The following is a 17,234-nucleotide window of genomic DNA, read 5'->3' as shown; positions in this document are numbered from 1 at the left end:
CTGTTGAGAAGTAATATCTTAAGAAAACAAAAAGTGGATATGATCTTAGATTCTCAGTCTGTGACAGCTTTTCCAATTAAAATGTCTCATCCTCTGAATAGAATACAAATAACAATGCAATAAATGCAAAATATGTATGAAAAAACATGAATCATTAGCATGAAAGAACCATGGTCATGTAAAAGAAATAATCTTCCACTCTAAATTGAATTCACAGGAGTCCTGTCAATCAACACTTCCTGCTTCTACCAGATAAGTAATGATTTCCTCCAGGTCAGTAAACTTCAACATTGATTGCATTCACTTACAATGAGTGTAACCATAGCAAACCCATTCTCACACAAAGAATATCTTTTCAAGGCTGATTTACAGTCACTGTCCCTCCTCTTTTCTGAGAATAGGGATCAAATTAACCAAAATGTGCATGTTAACCCCTACTTGGGAGCATCTCTCGAAGGAAGACCCTATAATACACTATGAGGTATTAAGTGACCATCTCCACCAGTTTGCCCAGACAGTTCTGGTTTACACCCTATGTCCCTGCATAATTATTAGCAGCAGCCCCTCATACTCCCCAATGTCCCAGGTTGAGTGACATTAGATGGTCACCCTATCATCCATACACAGTATGTATAATGCTATGTCTAGAACTTGAGGTTAATCTCTAAAGCCATCTACATTCTTACCTCATCTTTCTTGGGCACTGATAGTCTGGAATGAAAACCACACAGAACATTCCTGGACTCAAATGCCCCCATAGCAGTCTAAAGCAATCTGAGTAGGAATCCATCTTAAGGACCAATCCTTCTATGAAGTTCAAAAACTGTAAAAGATAATTTACTAGGTAGCCAAAATCATATACCATAAGGATAAGGTAATTATTTGCAAAAATTAGCCAGCCTAATTGATAACTTGTTAGAAGTTGTACCCTTCTAGTTATAAATCTAAAAAATTCCATGTAATGGAAGTAGATCCAAATTTCCTTCAAGCCTATATATTTCTAACTGTGCTGATGGCAAAACTATTCACCCAGTCTCCTTAGCTAGAAACTGTAGGATCAAATTTGATTCTCTCTCTTCACTCTCAAATTAGGTACTAAGTTCCACTGTATACACAGTGTGTTAATGGGAGATAATAAAATCACTCCCATAACATACCAGTTGCCTGATTAGCACCTAGTGTATTAAATTATGATCAAACTTTTTATCCACCTGTAATTTTACTCCATGTTCCCCTTCCCCTTAATTCCTATATTCCCTAAAATTTGAACTCCTTAAAAAAATGGATGTTCCTTTGGTACCTTACTGATTTTTTAAAACTGGAATTTCTACCGTTTACACAGTATTTTGTGAATGATTTTTGGATTAAAAGATGAAACAAACATTGTGCCTACATTTCTATGTATGTATGTAAGAATGCCATTCCTCAATTAGTTTTGTAGCTGTTAAACTTAGAACTCAGAATATTTTGAAGTAAACTAAATATTTTTGTTGTATCTTCAACCAGTAATGGTGCTTTACAGAATTCTAAAATGAATGTATTCAATTACATATTAGACTAAATAAAGTATTACACATTAGGGAAAAGAGGGAAAATAGGCTACAGATACTGTGGTAAACTGGAGAGAACATTCCCAGTAAAAAGGTATCTAAATTACCTTTTTGGTAAGTGCTGGGTATGTCTTACAAAGATCTGCCTAATAAGCTTCTGCGTTGAGATGCTTGTTATAAATGAAAATTTTTAGATAATCTTTTAAAAAGTGTGTAATATTCTTCTATACAGAAGATAAATTTAAAGTGTTCTTATCCCACCCCACTCAATTTTTTAAAGTTTAAGCCTAGACAAGTTCTGTAGCATATTAAAAATATACCCTTTTTTAAGTAAAAGATTTGAACTTCACTCCCCCTAAGTGGCATAAATGGTAAAACAGGGTAGACAAGAGTTAACTGCTCACGTGCACATCTGTTCATATCTGGGGCTCGGTGTCCATAGTAGCCCGAAGGGCAGGAGTGCAGGCACTCCCCATACTGGCGCATGCCCTCTCTTCGAAGGAAGAAGAACAACTTCTGTTGACATCGGCTGCACCCATTGTCCTTTGAACAAGACAAGCAACCCTTGCAAATGGGATTTGATACATAACTAGCTGTAAAAGAAAAACAAAAACAAAAATCATGTTTAAATATGAATATGATCAGACTTCTGGTCAATGTGGCATGTTGTAAAGACAAGTACTCTTAACGAAGTAGAAAATCTAAACAAAATATCCTCTGCCACCCCCAAGAAAAAAATGATTAATACACAGCCAAATTTAGAAACAAAGAGGAAATTCAGAGCCAGAGTTGGGGCTGGAAGCTCAAACTGAATGGGTCATGGAGATGTTAAATGAGACAGAAGTAGACCTCATGGCAGGGTCCTAAATCTAGACTAATAAATATGCACATAAAGAGCTGACACCTGATGGGCTTCCAGTCAAGATGGAGGCACAGGTACATACGGCTCACCTCTTTGCACAACCACATCAAAATCACAACTATAGAACAACCATTATTCAGAATCATCAGAAACTGAGCTCAGTGGAAGTCCTACAACTAGAGAATTAAAGAAGAAACCACACTGAGACGAGTAGGAGGGGCAGAGATGTAGAATGGCCTGGTCCCACACTAACACGTGATGAATAAAAAATTGGGAGGGATATCTTAGGAGCGAGCAGTCCCAGCCCCACAACAGGCTCCCCAACTCAGTGTTCCAGTGCCAGGAAGATAAGTGTTCATAACTTCTGGCTGTAAAAACCAGCAGGGATTGAAACTGCAGAAGACAGAATCTGCTGGACCCCTGACCAATCTTCTTAAAAGGCCCATGCACAAACTTACTCAGACTCACTCTCTCTGAGCTACAGTGCTGGGGCAGCAACTCAAAAGGCATCAGAGGCATACGGGGAGGAACTGGTTTGTCCAGTATCAGGGCAAGACTTGGGGGGGGCAGCTTTCTCCCAGATGGAAGTGCTGGCAAAGGTCATTGTTCCTTTTCTGAGCCCTTGCCTCACAGAGCCAGCAGGCAAGTGCCATATCTGAGACTCCCTAAACCAAGCTCACACTGTTTGCCCCACCCTGGTATTTCCCTGAAACCCTGCCCCACCAAACTTTTATGCCCACCCAACCTGGTTCCAATAATTTTTCCATAAAAATGACCTGTCATAGTGCATGCTTCATATTTTCCTAAATTCTCTCAAACAAGCAGAATCTGGCTTCAGCAAGTCCTCTACTTCTTATTAAGTTGTCCCTGCCTAGCAGTAGCAGCAGCCAGCCATGGTTCAGAGTGTGGCCTCTCTTGGGCACCATCAAGCCTAGCATAAGTAGCAGCCATCTGCATATTGCTTTGTAGCTTATGCTGTGTGACCCTGAACATATCATAGGTGGTGGCTGACCTTGAACATGCCAAAATCAGTCAAGGCTCAACTACAAGAGAAGGGTGTACTCAGCCCACACAGTCGGTGCACCCTGAGTGGAGGCTGTGCCACTGGACTCTACAGGATACCTACTACATTAGGCCATTGTATCAATTCTGGGAGACATAGCAGCTCTACCTAATACATAAAAACAAACACAGGGAGGCTGCCAAAATGAGGAGACAAAGAAACACGGCCCAAATAAAAGAACAGAACAAAACTCCAAAAATGAACTAAACAAAATGGAGACAAGAAATCTACTAAACACAGAGTTCAAAACACTGGTTATAGAAATGATCAATGAACTTAGTGGGGACCTCAAGAGCACAAAAAAAGATCCCGTCAGAAACAAAGGATACACTAATTGAAATAAAGAACAACTTAATCCACAACAGTACAGTGGATCATGCTGAGAATCACATCAGAGATTTAGGACATAAGGAAGCAAGAAACAACCAATCAGAACAACAACAACAACAACAAATGAAGACAGTATAAGCAGCCTGTGGGGCAACTTCAGGTGTACCAACATTTGCTTCATTAGGGTGATGGAAGGAGAAGAGGAAGAGCAAGAAATTGGCAATCTATTTGAAAAAAATAATGACAGAAAAGTTCCCTAACTTGATTAAGGAATAGACACACAAGACTCTAAGAAGTGCAGAGTCTCAAACAAAATGAACCCAAAGAGGCCCACACCAAGATACATCATAACTAAAATGCCAAAGGTAAAATACAAAGAGAGAATCTTCAAAACAAGAGAAAAACAGTTAGTTATATACAAGGGAGTTCCTATAAGACTGTCAGCTGCTTTTCCCAAAGGAACTTTGCAGGCTAGAAGGCACTGGCAAGAAATATTCACAGTGATTAAAAGCAAGGACCTACAACCAAAATTACTGTACCCAGCAAAGCTATCATTTAGAACTGAAGGACAGATAGAAGAGCTTTCCAGACAATAGAAAGCTAAAGGAGTTCATCACCACCACATCATTATTATATGAAATGTCAAAGGAGAAGAAGAATAAGGAAGATAAGAAGAAGGAGGAGAAGGAGAATAAGGAGAAGGAGGAGAAGAAGAAGAAGGAAGAGGAGGAGGAGGAACAATGGTAGTAAAACATATCTATCAACAATTGAATCTAAAAAACAAAATAAACAAGCAGAGCATAAACAGAATCATAGATACAGAGAACATTTTAATGGTTGCGAGAGAGGAGGAGGCGAGGAGGGATAGGTGAAAAGGTGAAGGGATTAAGAAGTAAAAATTGGTAGTCACAGAATAGTCATGGGGTTGTAAAGCACAGAGAATACAGTAGCCAAAGAACATGTAAGCATGACCCATGGACACGGACAATGATGTGGAGATTGCCTGATGGAGGGGTTCTTGGGAGGGGCACTAAATGGGGTGGGGGAAATTGGGACAACTGTAATATCATAAATAATAAAATATAATTTAAAAAAAGAGTTGACACTTGGCTCTCTTTACGTAGACCAGAGTCATGAAGGCTGTTTGTTCATGTAACAAGCACTAGAAACCCCACTCCACTGGCCAGAGAAGATTCCAACCCTGGATTATGGCATTGAAGGCGTGAGCAGGGAAGCAAGAAAATATAACCCACAAGAAATAAGTACCCCACACCTGCAAAACATCCAAGAGTGAGATCCAAGCCAAAATTAGTGATGTAGTACGGAGGCCCTAAATCAAGAGATTAACCTTAAAACTTGTCCAAATCAAAGAAAATCCACCAAGAAAAAAACTCTGAAACTGCCCTGAATTTTTTACAATCCTGAGACCTGGAACTTCCACAGAAAACCACCTTGACATCAAACTAAACAAGTCATATGTACAGGCAAACAGCAGTGAGGAAGAGTCCCCTAAAGAATCAGATTTAACAGAACAATTTAAAAGAGACTTTTAAATGAGAATCTTTAGGGTATTTGAAAAGATAAAATAAGAACTAGAAATCACATGAGAAGAAACATATCATAAAAATAATGTGCAAAAATTGGAAAGAAATGAAAATTCTAAAACTGACAAATTGAAAGGTAGATGAGAAGAGAGGGAGTTAACTGGAAAACAGGTTTAAAGAACTGTAGCACAAAACAGCATAAAAATGAAAATATAGAAAGGGTAAGAAGCATGAAAGAAAAAAAAATGAAAAGGTTCCAATACATGAGTATTAGGTACTGTCACATCAAATAAAGAAAATAAGTAAGATAAAATATTCAAAGTGATCATGGCTAATTGTCTCCTAGATAATGTCTCCTCCTACAGACTTAATTCCAACCCTCCCTCTTGTGAGTTCTACTAATCTCATAACTCAGAGGTACTTCAGGCAACCCAGTTTCTGCTCACCTCTAATTTACATTCTCTTGTGGGGTTAATTTTCCTGCTTTTATACTTATTGTGGGGTTTCTGTTACACCTTACTCTGATGAGATAATTATGATTTATAGAGCATTTTCACATAGCTGACTGAAAATAAGCCTATACTATTTAGAATTTCTCCAGCTGCCTTCTGAAGAGGTTTTATTCTCATATGTCTATTGGTGTTCTGAGTAGGATGCAAGGAGCGAGCATGTGGGTTTCAAAAACTGGGATATAGTTCTACTTCTCTGTATAAGGGGTAAAAATTAGGGTGCAGAAAGCAGAGAGGAGCAGAACTGGGGCTATTCAGCAGCTGTATAATGGATGAAATGGCTTTGGCAAAGGAGGTTGACTGGGGAGAACCCAACTCATTTTTATTTTATTTTTAAAAAATTTTTAATCCTCACCCAAGGGTATGTTTATTGATTTTATTTATTTATTTATTGTTTGTTTTGATTTAATCCTTATTGTAAGTTTTCCCATTGTCATTTAATCCCCATAAACCCCCTCCCTCCAGCAATCACCACGCTGTTGGTCCATGACCACAAGTCCTTTTTCTTTTTGGATTGTAGAAAGAGAAAAGAAGGGAAGGAGAGAAATATTGATGTGAGAGAGAAACATCAGTTAGTTGCCTCCCATATGTGCCCCAATCAGGGAGAACCCCCAACCTAGGTATGTGCTCCCACAAGGGATTAAACCCACAACATTTTGGTGTATGGGACAATGCTCCAACCAACTGAGCCACCTGGCCAGGGTAAACACAACTCATTTTGATTTTCAGGGTTCTCTAAGAACAGAGCCAACCTTAAGCACAAAGACCTGATGCCATGATATTTGAAAAAGCCATATCAAGGTTATCCAAATGCCAAACTCCGCTTCATAAGTAAAAAGAGAACTTGGAAGGTTTACATACACAGCAGCATGGTTTAAGGAGAAGCCTCTCTGTATCATAATCATCACAAACTAAAGCTGAAGCTATACTTACTCTCAGTTCAAAGTTAACCCAAGAGCTCGTTATCAACATAGATCACACTCCATAGTAAAAAGTATGGAAAAAAGAGAATTACAGAACTGAGAGAATCAACATAAATTAAAGGTTTTTTGTTTTGTTCTGTTTGTATGTACCACAGGCCAACTTTCATCTTGACCACAAAGATTTCAGAGTCAACAAATTGTTCTCCACATTTTTTAAAGGTATTCTTAAAATCATTAAAAGCATTGCTTTATTTACTTGCATGTTGACTAGCTTAATGAAAATGAATTAGGGAATACTGACCTGAGTGTATATCTTAGATATCTTCATCACGCTACACAAGGAATTCTCTTAAACAAAAGTGAAGTGAGCTGCACCCAAACTAAGTGCTCTCTCTTCCTGTCCTCCAATCTCCTTTAGTCATTAATAGTGTTGCTCAATGCTGAAAGGCAAGGTCACATATAACTTCTGCAATTTGAAGCTTCATGCCCCAAACCTTAAAATAAACTTTTCAGTTTAATTAACCATGGTCCAGTTTCTACTATCCTAGTAGCCTCTATGTGGTAAATCAAGAGCTTCACAATTTTAACAAAAACTTCTTCATCCGTTATATGGTGACTACACCAATCTCTGTATCTACCGTCAGTCAAGAATACACCTTTGATTTGACTTATTTTGTCAGGATCTTAATAAATCAAATGGCTCTGCCTATTTCTCTGAGACTTAATTCAAGTGTGCAGGTGAATAAACAGACCTCAATTCTCAGCTCTGATGACCATGTTTATTTGCTCTCTCTGTAAGCTTCAACTTTTCCTTCCCTAAAGCCTGCTGAGATTCAGAGCCTCATCATTCCAACCAAAACACTTTTCCAAAACTAAACCCACCCAAAATTGTAAAGATGAAATATACCGCTTAAAATCTGAAAAATCCTCAAAAATATATTAGTGGTATTAACACAAATCCATGCATATCTCCAAAGGAATATGTAGATATAGAAAACAAGACAAATTAAGGTAGAAACCAGGTAACAATACCTATATCACTAACAAGTATATCAAAAGAGAAAACAGCATGAGTAGAACTTTTTACTTTTGATTCTAGTTAAACAGCAAGTTTTTTAAAAAATGAATCTTGGGATTTTAAGTTTGATCCTTAGTTAAATCAAGTTTAGTTATTTACATTTCATCTCATAAAGCATTTTGTGTAGGTGTTGAATGCCTATCTGCTTTTAATATACACCTAACACTTTTTAAAAGGGCTCCCCTGTTTCTGGACTTAGCTCTTGTCGAGCAAGAAGAAATCTAAATTCCTTCTAAGTAAAAGAAGGCACCCATTCCTGACTAAAGTTACAGATTTCTAATTTTGAGCATAATGGGACTGAACAACAGTCTTCTGGCATGTTATCCTCACTCCGTATTTGCTGGTTAAATAACATTACAAGTTTAATAATTACTATGAACTTAATTGATCAGTTTATCATAAAATTGTTAATTTTTGTCTCTGCCCAATTCCAAATTCAAGGCAATATTTAAAAACAAAAACCTTATCTCTGACACCAATAAAATGTCAGATATTATACAAATCAAGTTGGGCATAGATCCTCCCACTAGAACTTGGCAACATTGGGTTAAAGAACAATCTTGTAATCATGTGTACTATGACACTCATACTCAACTAAGCAATCAAGGTCATGGATTGAGTCATGCAAGATTTGACCAAAATAAGAAATGCTTATCTTAGGATACTTAGCTTAGTTTCATATTACACTGTAAGTGTTTATAGAAAATATCACCATAAAACATGTAATTTGATCTTTGATGCAAAGACAAATTTTAACACTCTAGATGTTCACTATTCTAATCATCATGCCCTAGACAGAAAATAAATGTTAAAATTAACAATGTTAATGAAGCTTAGACAGTTACACATTTCTACATATCCATTAAAGTTTTGGAGGGCTAAGTTAACATGAATTCAATCTAGAAAGAATTTTGAACATAATAATAAAGTCAAATGTACCAAAAATTCCAAAATTTTAGAACCTCTATAATTAAACCATATTTTCTTAATCTCTTTTTATCTTTTGTCATAAATTCTTCAGTAGATAATATTTTAGTTCAAAGGCTTACAAAAGTAACTTCTCAAATACTAGTTTTGATAAATCCATATTAATTGGCTTCTTGAAAATATTATTATTAATAATTAATAACACTATTTTATCCACCTAAAATGTTATTTAGGAATGAAAGACCAAATATATCCTTATCACTAGATGTATTCCTTGGGAAAATAATATTTTAAAAAAGTTATAAGTCCCCCAAAACATGAAAATTTTCTTGAGAGATGAATATTCTTAATGACAATAGGATTAAAGGTCATTAATCAGATGATTTTGTTTCTACCAAAACTCAAATAAAGCTACTAGGAGATTTTAACATAGGAAGGAAGTGCTAATATCTTCAAACACAAAACACGAAGAAAATGATCACAATTATAAGCTTCTAATTACTCTCCAGTGCCAGCACCATGGCACCTCAGAAGTACATTTACTATCACAATTAACGATGGCCATAGTGTGATTCACTGGATGGGATATTTTTCACACAGCACAGGGAGGCAAAAAGCTTCAAGTCTGACTTACCTAAGATGTCCCAGGGAAGCCCAGAATATTCAATAACTGTAGGTCAAGGAAAGATGTTGAACCAAGATATGGATACAAAATAAATGTGGATGAAGTCTTACACAGATCTGGTTGAAGGCACAACAGACCTATCAAGAATATGAAAAACACATCTTGCTTTTCATTTAACAAGTCACAGGCATCATTAACATTCAAGACAGACTGCAAAATGGGAGGCGATTGTATGCACTGCACATTGTATTGTGGACACTGGAAATATAAAAGAGTACACTTTGTAAAGTATGTGATTGTCTAACCACTGTGCTGTACACCGGAAACTAATACAAAATAATATTGGATATAAACTGTAATTGAAAAACATAATTCAAAATTGTTTTCAAGGTAAAAAAATCTTAAAAAGAAAAAAGAAACTCTTGGAGAATGGAAGCACGTACCAAAGCAAGTGATCATTAGAGTCACCAGAGGAAAAATAACTTTGGTTCAACACATTTTACCTTGAGACAAAGAAGTATCCTTTCAACATCATTTCACCCAAAACACAAGGATCTGAAACAGATGTGGGTTGCATATCTCATAGTGAGAGCCATAGAGTTCCCCAAAGAGCTTCTGAATGCACATCAATTGCAATGCAAGGTACTCAAGTGCTTTTTCTCAGCATCCCTCAGGCCCTGATTGCCAGGGCTCAGCACTGCAGAGGAGCTGCGGGGATGCTAAGGTCAGCCCTGTGACTTCCAGTTTCGTGCACTGCTCAAGAGCCAGTCTGCTCCCAGCCTATACCAGAGTGAGAAGCTCAAGGGGAACTTAAGAATTTAAATGCATTAAATGGGATTTAGGAACTCCAGGAATATGTTTCCAAAGCAGCCATGAATACTCAACTCAAGCAGAAAGACAAGACACACATACAAAAAAGTAGCTACGTGTGGACCTGGTAGAAAAAAATTAACACTCATTTGGTCGCCAAGCCCTAAAAGGCTTATTCCTTTTTTTCCTCCTACAAACTCTTTGGCATGAAAATAAATCTTAATGAATTTGCCTACACTAGATGTTAATTCTGACAGGTAAGTTGTCGGGGAGAAATGTACAATTAAAGATCAGAACACTCTCGTCACAAAACTGAGCTATAAAGCAGGCAAAACAGGCCACCAGAATCATGAGGTCTTCAGCTTCTACATTTGCTAACACAAATAATATTAATTAGTTGATGAAGTCAGAAAAAAATATATAAGATGGTTTGAGACTGCTCATTTTCCCAAAGATATACGAATATGATGTTTCGAAACAAGGGAAAAATTATATCTTATGTTGTATAAAACAAGCCACCTGTTTAAATCTGTGAGAGAGACTAAAATTTACTCCATAAAAGTCTCATAACGCCAAAAGAAAAGCAAGCTTCTGGTTAGAAAGCGTGAGATGCTAGAAGCCGTAGCTAGAAACTGTTGTGCTGTAGAGATGACTCATGCCAAGTGTCAGCCCGGGCTTTCCCTACATACTTAAAGAACCCCGTGGAAACTGTTGATGCTAATGGTAACTCCAACATGAGCAGATCTAAATATATACATTTATGAAGATTGTGAAACCGCCACTTTCACATGGTTCCATGTTTACACAAGGAGATAGTCCAATGACTTAAATATAAAAAACAGACCGCTCACAAACAGAGCCAGATTGTTATTCCATAAAATACTTAGATACTTCTTACACTAACACTGTTTCAAAATAATTCTGCATACTTCCTAAGTACCATGTAACATAAGTGCCATAGTGTCTGACCTATCCAACTGCCGGTAGGAAAAAATCTCCCCTTCCTGCCTATTCAAAGATAAAATTAGTTTTTTAAAGGGAGCAAGAACAGGATGGAGTCTATCCAATGAATTTTCCCATCCTAACATATCTTCCCCTCATGTACAAGTTGTTTGACTGCCCCTCATATACCACCTGCTTCCTAGAAATTAGTTTGCCAACTCCAGCTTATTGCACTATTTTCATTTTAAAACAATAAATGAAAAGGAAACTGGATGGCTTGTTTGGTGTCATAAACACAGCCCTCAAGAAGAATCAGTGTCATAACTGACCAGATTAAAGGCGCCATGTGTTTTAGATGTGGAAACTTCATGGGTCAGACTGCTGTGTTTTAAAATTGAGAAACAGCACTCTGCTAGCTACTGTCCTAGAGAAAGGTTTCTTCAAACGAAGATAATAAAATGTTTTTTCAGTTGCTTTAATGAAAAACACAATAACAAACCCTTAGGGTTAACAAACAATATTGTGCAAGAATTATTCAGGAATAGACTCTAATGCAAAAAATAAAAAAGTGAAAGCTCTATCATATTCAGCACAGGTCACTGTTGGTAAACATATCACCTATGTTAACAAAAATCAGAGTGAATTCACTACTAAATCTCTAGACCTACACAGGATTTGGTTCTCAACAAGTTTTTAATCAGTTGTCTGCATTTAACATTTATAAACAGTGTGTTTTAGCATGTTTTGTTGATTTGCTAACTTCCCAGCAATCCATACCTTAGACCTAGTTTGAAATCTAACTTCTTAACTATTTTTATTCTAAGAAACTTCTGTCTACTCAGAAGAAGACATGAAAAAGAGAAAGGTAAAAAATGGAGGAAAAAAAGAAAGTAAAATGAACTTGGGGGAACATGTTATAGGACAAGTTGCAGGCTACATGCTTTCATACTTGTTGAAAGTAATGTTTATTACCCATAATTTGTGTTTGTTCAAATAAATAAACAGATCAGAGAATTTAAAAGACCTTTCCAAGGTCATACAATTTGTTAGTGCCAAATGTGAATCGAGCTACAACTTCTGATTTCAAAAGCCATGCTACTCCTCCATTAAGGAATATGTGTACCGCACCTTGCGGGGGGGCAGGGGGCGGGCAGTGTGTGAAGAATGCACTGTACCATAGTAAACTGAGGGTTTCTTTCATTAGGCTGTATTCCTGTAATTTGCTCATGGCCCCTTTGTTCTGTTTTTAGCTACAGTGAAAATAATCACAGTTACTTTTGATGATTAGTCACTAAGAGCTAGGACATTCATAGCTAGGACTATGTTAAGTCTCATAAACCAACAAAATTAAGATGTTGTCTACAAAAGTACTTCAGAATAAAACAGTGTATATATTTCAAAAAAGGATAATGGGGAAAACTGAGTTATATAGGTTTCTTGTGGTAGAGGTTAAAAGGAACACTTCTGAATTATAAATGGAAAGTCTTTAACTATTTGGGCATAGAGCAAAAAGCCAGTACTTTTTAAATAAGGATCTCCACTTGACAAGTTCAAAGTAAAAAAAGAAAGAAAGAAAGAAAATCACCCCCAAACCATGCAATTTCCTGCAAATGGCCCACTCTCCTCACTGTCTTTGAAGACAGACCCTATCCTGGCCAAAGGGCCTTTGAAGTAGCACAACAAGCACACCTATATAATTAGAAAGGCTGGGTAAGCCTCCAAGTGACCATAACTAGATTTTAAAGATGCACAGAAGGAAGGCGGTAGGGACTGAAGGGCTGTCACAAAGAAGAGAAACCTCTGTTCGGGACTGGTTTGGAGAGCCATTTGCCATTGCTCCCGACAGTGGTTCTCCTCCACTCCCTCCCAGCCTTGGAAGACACAGGCAAACTCCGTAAATGTGAATGGGACACTAAATAGTACTTGGTCACTTTCAAAAAGTGGCAAAACTGTGTATATGAGTATACAGACACAGATGTGTAAATAGACATAAATGTATGTATAAACATGTTATGTGTGTATACAAATAATTACATATACTGTTTTTCTGAATCATTAGCATGTAGGTTACAGACACTATGCTCATTTATCTTTAAATCTGTCCATGTTCACCATATATTTCTGCACTAGCAAATTGTATTATACCAGCCTTATTGATACAATACTATTTTTTAACCCATGGTCTATGTTCAATTTTTCCAGTAACAACCTTTATAACTATTATTCTCCAGGACTAGAACCCTGTCCAAGATTACACATTGCATTGGGTTGTTCTGTCTGTTTAGTCCCTTTAATCTGAGACAGTTCCTCTTTTATGTTGACATTTTGGAAGAGAATGTCCATTTGGGTTTGTCTAATGTTCCCTCATGAGTGGACATGCATTTGGGGGGAAATGTATAAAATGATGCTATGTCCTTTCGTTGTGCATGTCAGGTGGCACAAGATGGATTTGGTTGCATTACTGGTGATGTTAACATTGATCTCTTAGTTAAGACAGTATCTGCCAGATTTCTACATTTTATTACATTTTCATTTTTTTTTAAGATTTTATTTATCTTTAGAGAGAGAAGAAGGGAGGGAGAAAAACAGGAAGAGAAACATTGATCAGTTGCATCTCACACAACCCCAACCTGGGGCCCTGGCCAGTAACCAGGCATGTTTCCTGATGGGGAGTCAAACCAACAACCTTTTGGTTTGCAGAACAATGCCCCGCCCACTGAACTTCACCAGTCAGGGCCAGGTTTCTACATTTAAAAGTCACTGTTTTCCCTCTATAATAAGTAATGTCTGAGGAGATACAGTAAGACTGTGTAGGTATCGTTTTGTCATCCATTGATGATTCTTGCCTAAATCAACTATTATTCTGATGGTTATCTAAGGTGGTTTTCTAACACCATCATTCCTTCTCCAATCATTAGAGGTCATTCTAGTGTTAGAAAGAGCTTCCCCTTCTCCCTTCAATTGTCTGTCTGCATGTCTGTTTACATCCGTAGAGAATCATGGATTTTATTCAGTGGACTATATCTGTTACTGCATTGGCACTCATCTTATCCTAGATTTGTTCAGTGAGAATCCTTCAAGGTGCTGTGGTTTTGAAATTGTATTTTATGTGTACAACACCAAGTGCTTGGGGTAGAGAGGAAGAAGACCTAGTTTATCCCAGTGAGTTGGGTTTTGAGGAGAAAGTAGGAGTTTGCCAGTTGGAGGAGGATATCCCAAGGAGAGGAAACAGTGCGTACATGGATGTATGCATAGGGTTGGGGAATACAAAGACAAAGGTTCAGTATGTCTGATAAGTCCTGGCCTATCTTATGGCAATGTATCTTTCAGACAATTACAGAAACAACAGAAAGAGCCACTCAATATTCCATTTGGATACAGGAATAATTTGTTGAAAATAGGAAAATTATGATGTTACCACAGGATTTTTGATAGTGGAATAGAGAGACTGTGACCCTAGAAGTATAATCTAAGACTTTAAAGATGTATATTTTCAAAAGTTTGGAAGGAAACAGGTTTGGGTTTGCAGCCAATGTTTCTAAATTAAAATGCAAGAATAAGTCATATAAAAACTAACGTTGCCCTGACTGGTATGGTTCAGTTGGTTTGTTGTCATTCCACAAGGAGAAGGGGCGCCAGTTCGATTCCCAGTCAGGGCACATGTCTGGGTCCCTAGTAGGGGCATGTGCGAGAGGCTTTTCTCTCTCACATCAATGTTTCTCTCCCTATCTTTCTCCCTTCCTTCCCTTCTCTAAAAATAAGTAAAATCTTTAAAATAAATAAATAAATAATAAAAGCTAACCTCGTTATTTTAAAAAATCACAATTACCCTTGCTTTTTCTATCTATATATCAATATCTATGTCTCTATATACACACAGATATGTAAATAAAAAGATATGAAAATACACATATGTACATTCTGGATTAATTATTTGAAAGCAAATTGCAGACATCACAACAGGTGTTCTGTCTCTGCTAAATATAAGAGTTGATCATTAGGCTCATATACATAGACCTGCATGTATGTACACACATATGCCCCAAGAGATTAGAGTAAAAGGGGAAATTAGGTATTTTCTGATAAAAAAAGTTCATCTTTGTGGTCTATAAGCGTTCCTAGGGCCACCACATACGGCAATGCACTACACAGCTCTAAGGGGCACTATTCACTTATGCCGAGAACCGCCGCCTAGAACGAATATCAACCAGAGGTCTCCCCACTGATGATCATGAGCCCTAATGCAGTCTGTAGAAGCATTTTGTTTTAAGCACACCATATTTTTCCCTCTAAAAATTTTTTCATGAAAATCCAGATCTTTTGTTGACCAATCAGAAGCTATGGCCCACATTCCCGTTTGATAACCACCAGCCTGCACGGTGAAGCGGCTGCCCCCTTAAACAAGCACACGCACTCTGTCTCACTCAGTTCATCAATGTCCGCCGCCACACACATGACCTGCCTCACTCACAGAAGTAGCCACCTGGCCTCTGAGGATCACCTGCCACAAAGGAGACAAAACACTCAAGTTCATGCTGATATGGGTAACATTTTCCTAACATGCACTTCACTTATTCACTGGGAGGTTTAAGTCATCTTACAAACCAATGCAACCTTTCTCTCTGTGAATTAGTAATTATGGGATGATAGCCTATAGCCTAGGCATAAAGAGAAATAAATGTTATGAAAAACAAAGTTAAATTCAAGTATTCAACTACTATAAACATTTTAATGTAAAAAAATTAGAAAAGTCACTTTGTAAAATGGTTTGTCCATTTTTAAGAATGCTTTTATAGAGCAATCAAAAAGAATCTCCTGAAAAGCTGTGTGACCAAGTCAGGAACTCCAAAAAGAAATTATTAACAAAGGAACAAACTGGAAAATGTTATAGCAACAAAAAACAAAGGGTAGATATTTATTGTATAATGAATACTTGCAAATCAGCACAGAAAAGTCTTCCTAGAAAAGGAAGTATGAAATACAAGCAAACTATTAAAAATAGAAATGACCAACAATGAAATGAAAAGATGCATGAAAATATGTTCAGCCTCACTAGTGACAAAAATGCAAATTAAAATAAAGAGTCAATGTCACTATATATTAAGGTTTAGGACATGGATAAACTATGGGTAAGCATTTAGGAAATGGGCATTTCATATAATGCTGGTGGTAATGTAAATTAAATCAGTACAAACCTTCTAGAGCATAACTTAGCAATATCGCACTTGGTCTTTTACCCAGTGATGTCACTTTTAGGAGTCCTGCAGAAAGAACTGGACTCATACATGAGGATATATAACTTACAACGCTGCATTGGTTTTAATAGCAAAAAGATACTAAAAAGCCAATATCTATCAACAGAACACTGAATAACATGTTGGATCTGAAATGCTGACTTTACAGGTCATTTATTATACAAGGCAATGTTAGTTAACATGTAAAGAAGTCTCTTTCCATATACAATGATGTGGGAAAGAAGGCAGATTACAAAAACAATGTAATACTCTATTTTTGTTTACTTAAAAATACATATAATGTATAATGATATGATAATTTGGAGTATTAACATTTTTTTTCTTTTAAATGCATGTTTAACCCCTAACTTCTTCATTCAGATATACTGGGGGAAGGTTTTCTCAAAGAAATACAGATGCTTGAATTCTGAGTTTCCAAATGAAATGTTAAAACTTTTGAAAGAGACAAAAACCTTCCCTTTCCTTTAATTTTATTGGATTAGAAGACACTTTTTTTTTCAACATGAAAAACCAGTGACACAGAAACACAGAACAAACAATAGAGGACTGTGCAACATATCAGAGACAATTATCTGCTTCGACAAGATAAAGACTCCATGACTTGCACGTGAGGGAGAGGAGAACACTCAGTTATGGTGAGTGTGTCTCTACAAAGGGCCCTGTGCTCTAACCTTGGGGAAACAGTGGGACAAAAGAATATTCATATCCTGTCCTGGTAAATTTGTCATTCAGACCAGAGGATCTCTGAGAAACCTAAGAAAGTATGAGCGTCCAGCTGTGCCCCTCCAACCAGGAAACTTACAGCAACAAAAGGGG

The 17,234-nt window shown here is 37.1% G+C and overlaps 1 protein-coding gene across 2 annotated transcripts in view; it reads right to left on the bottom strand.

Annotated features, from left to right (window-relative positions):
• Positions 1-17,234, bottom strand: part of RSPO2 (R-spondin 2) — a 144,034-nt gene that overhangs the window by 68,739 nt on the left and 58,061 nt on the right. For both annotated transcript variants that reach the window (XM_090282761.1, XM_090282762.1), the window contains exon 3: positions 1,955-2,143. In XM_090282761.1, the coding sequence (XP_090138887.1) occupies positions 1,955-2,143 (189 nt within the window). The remainder of the gene's footprint in view (positions 1-1,954; positions 2,144-17,234) is intronic.

The sequence above is a fragment of the Furipterus horrens genome, unplaced genomic scaffold (assembly GCF_987537825.1).
Source record: "Furipterus horrens unplaced genomic scaffold, mFurHor1.1.pri manual_scaffold_7, whole genome shotgun sequence".
NCBI lineage: Eukaryota > Metazoa > Chordata > Mammalia > Chiroptera > Furipteridae > Furipterus > Furipterus horrens.
The sequence above is the reverse complement of the archived record's forward strand: the minus strand, read 5'-3'. Positions and strand labels throughout refer to the sequence as shown.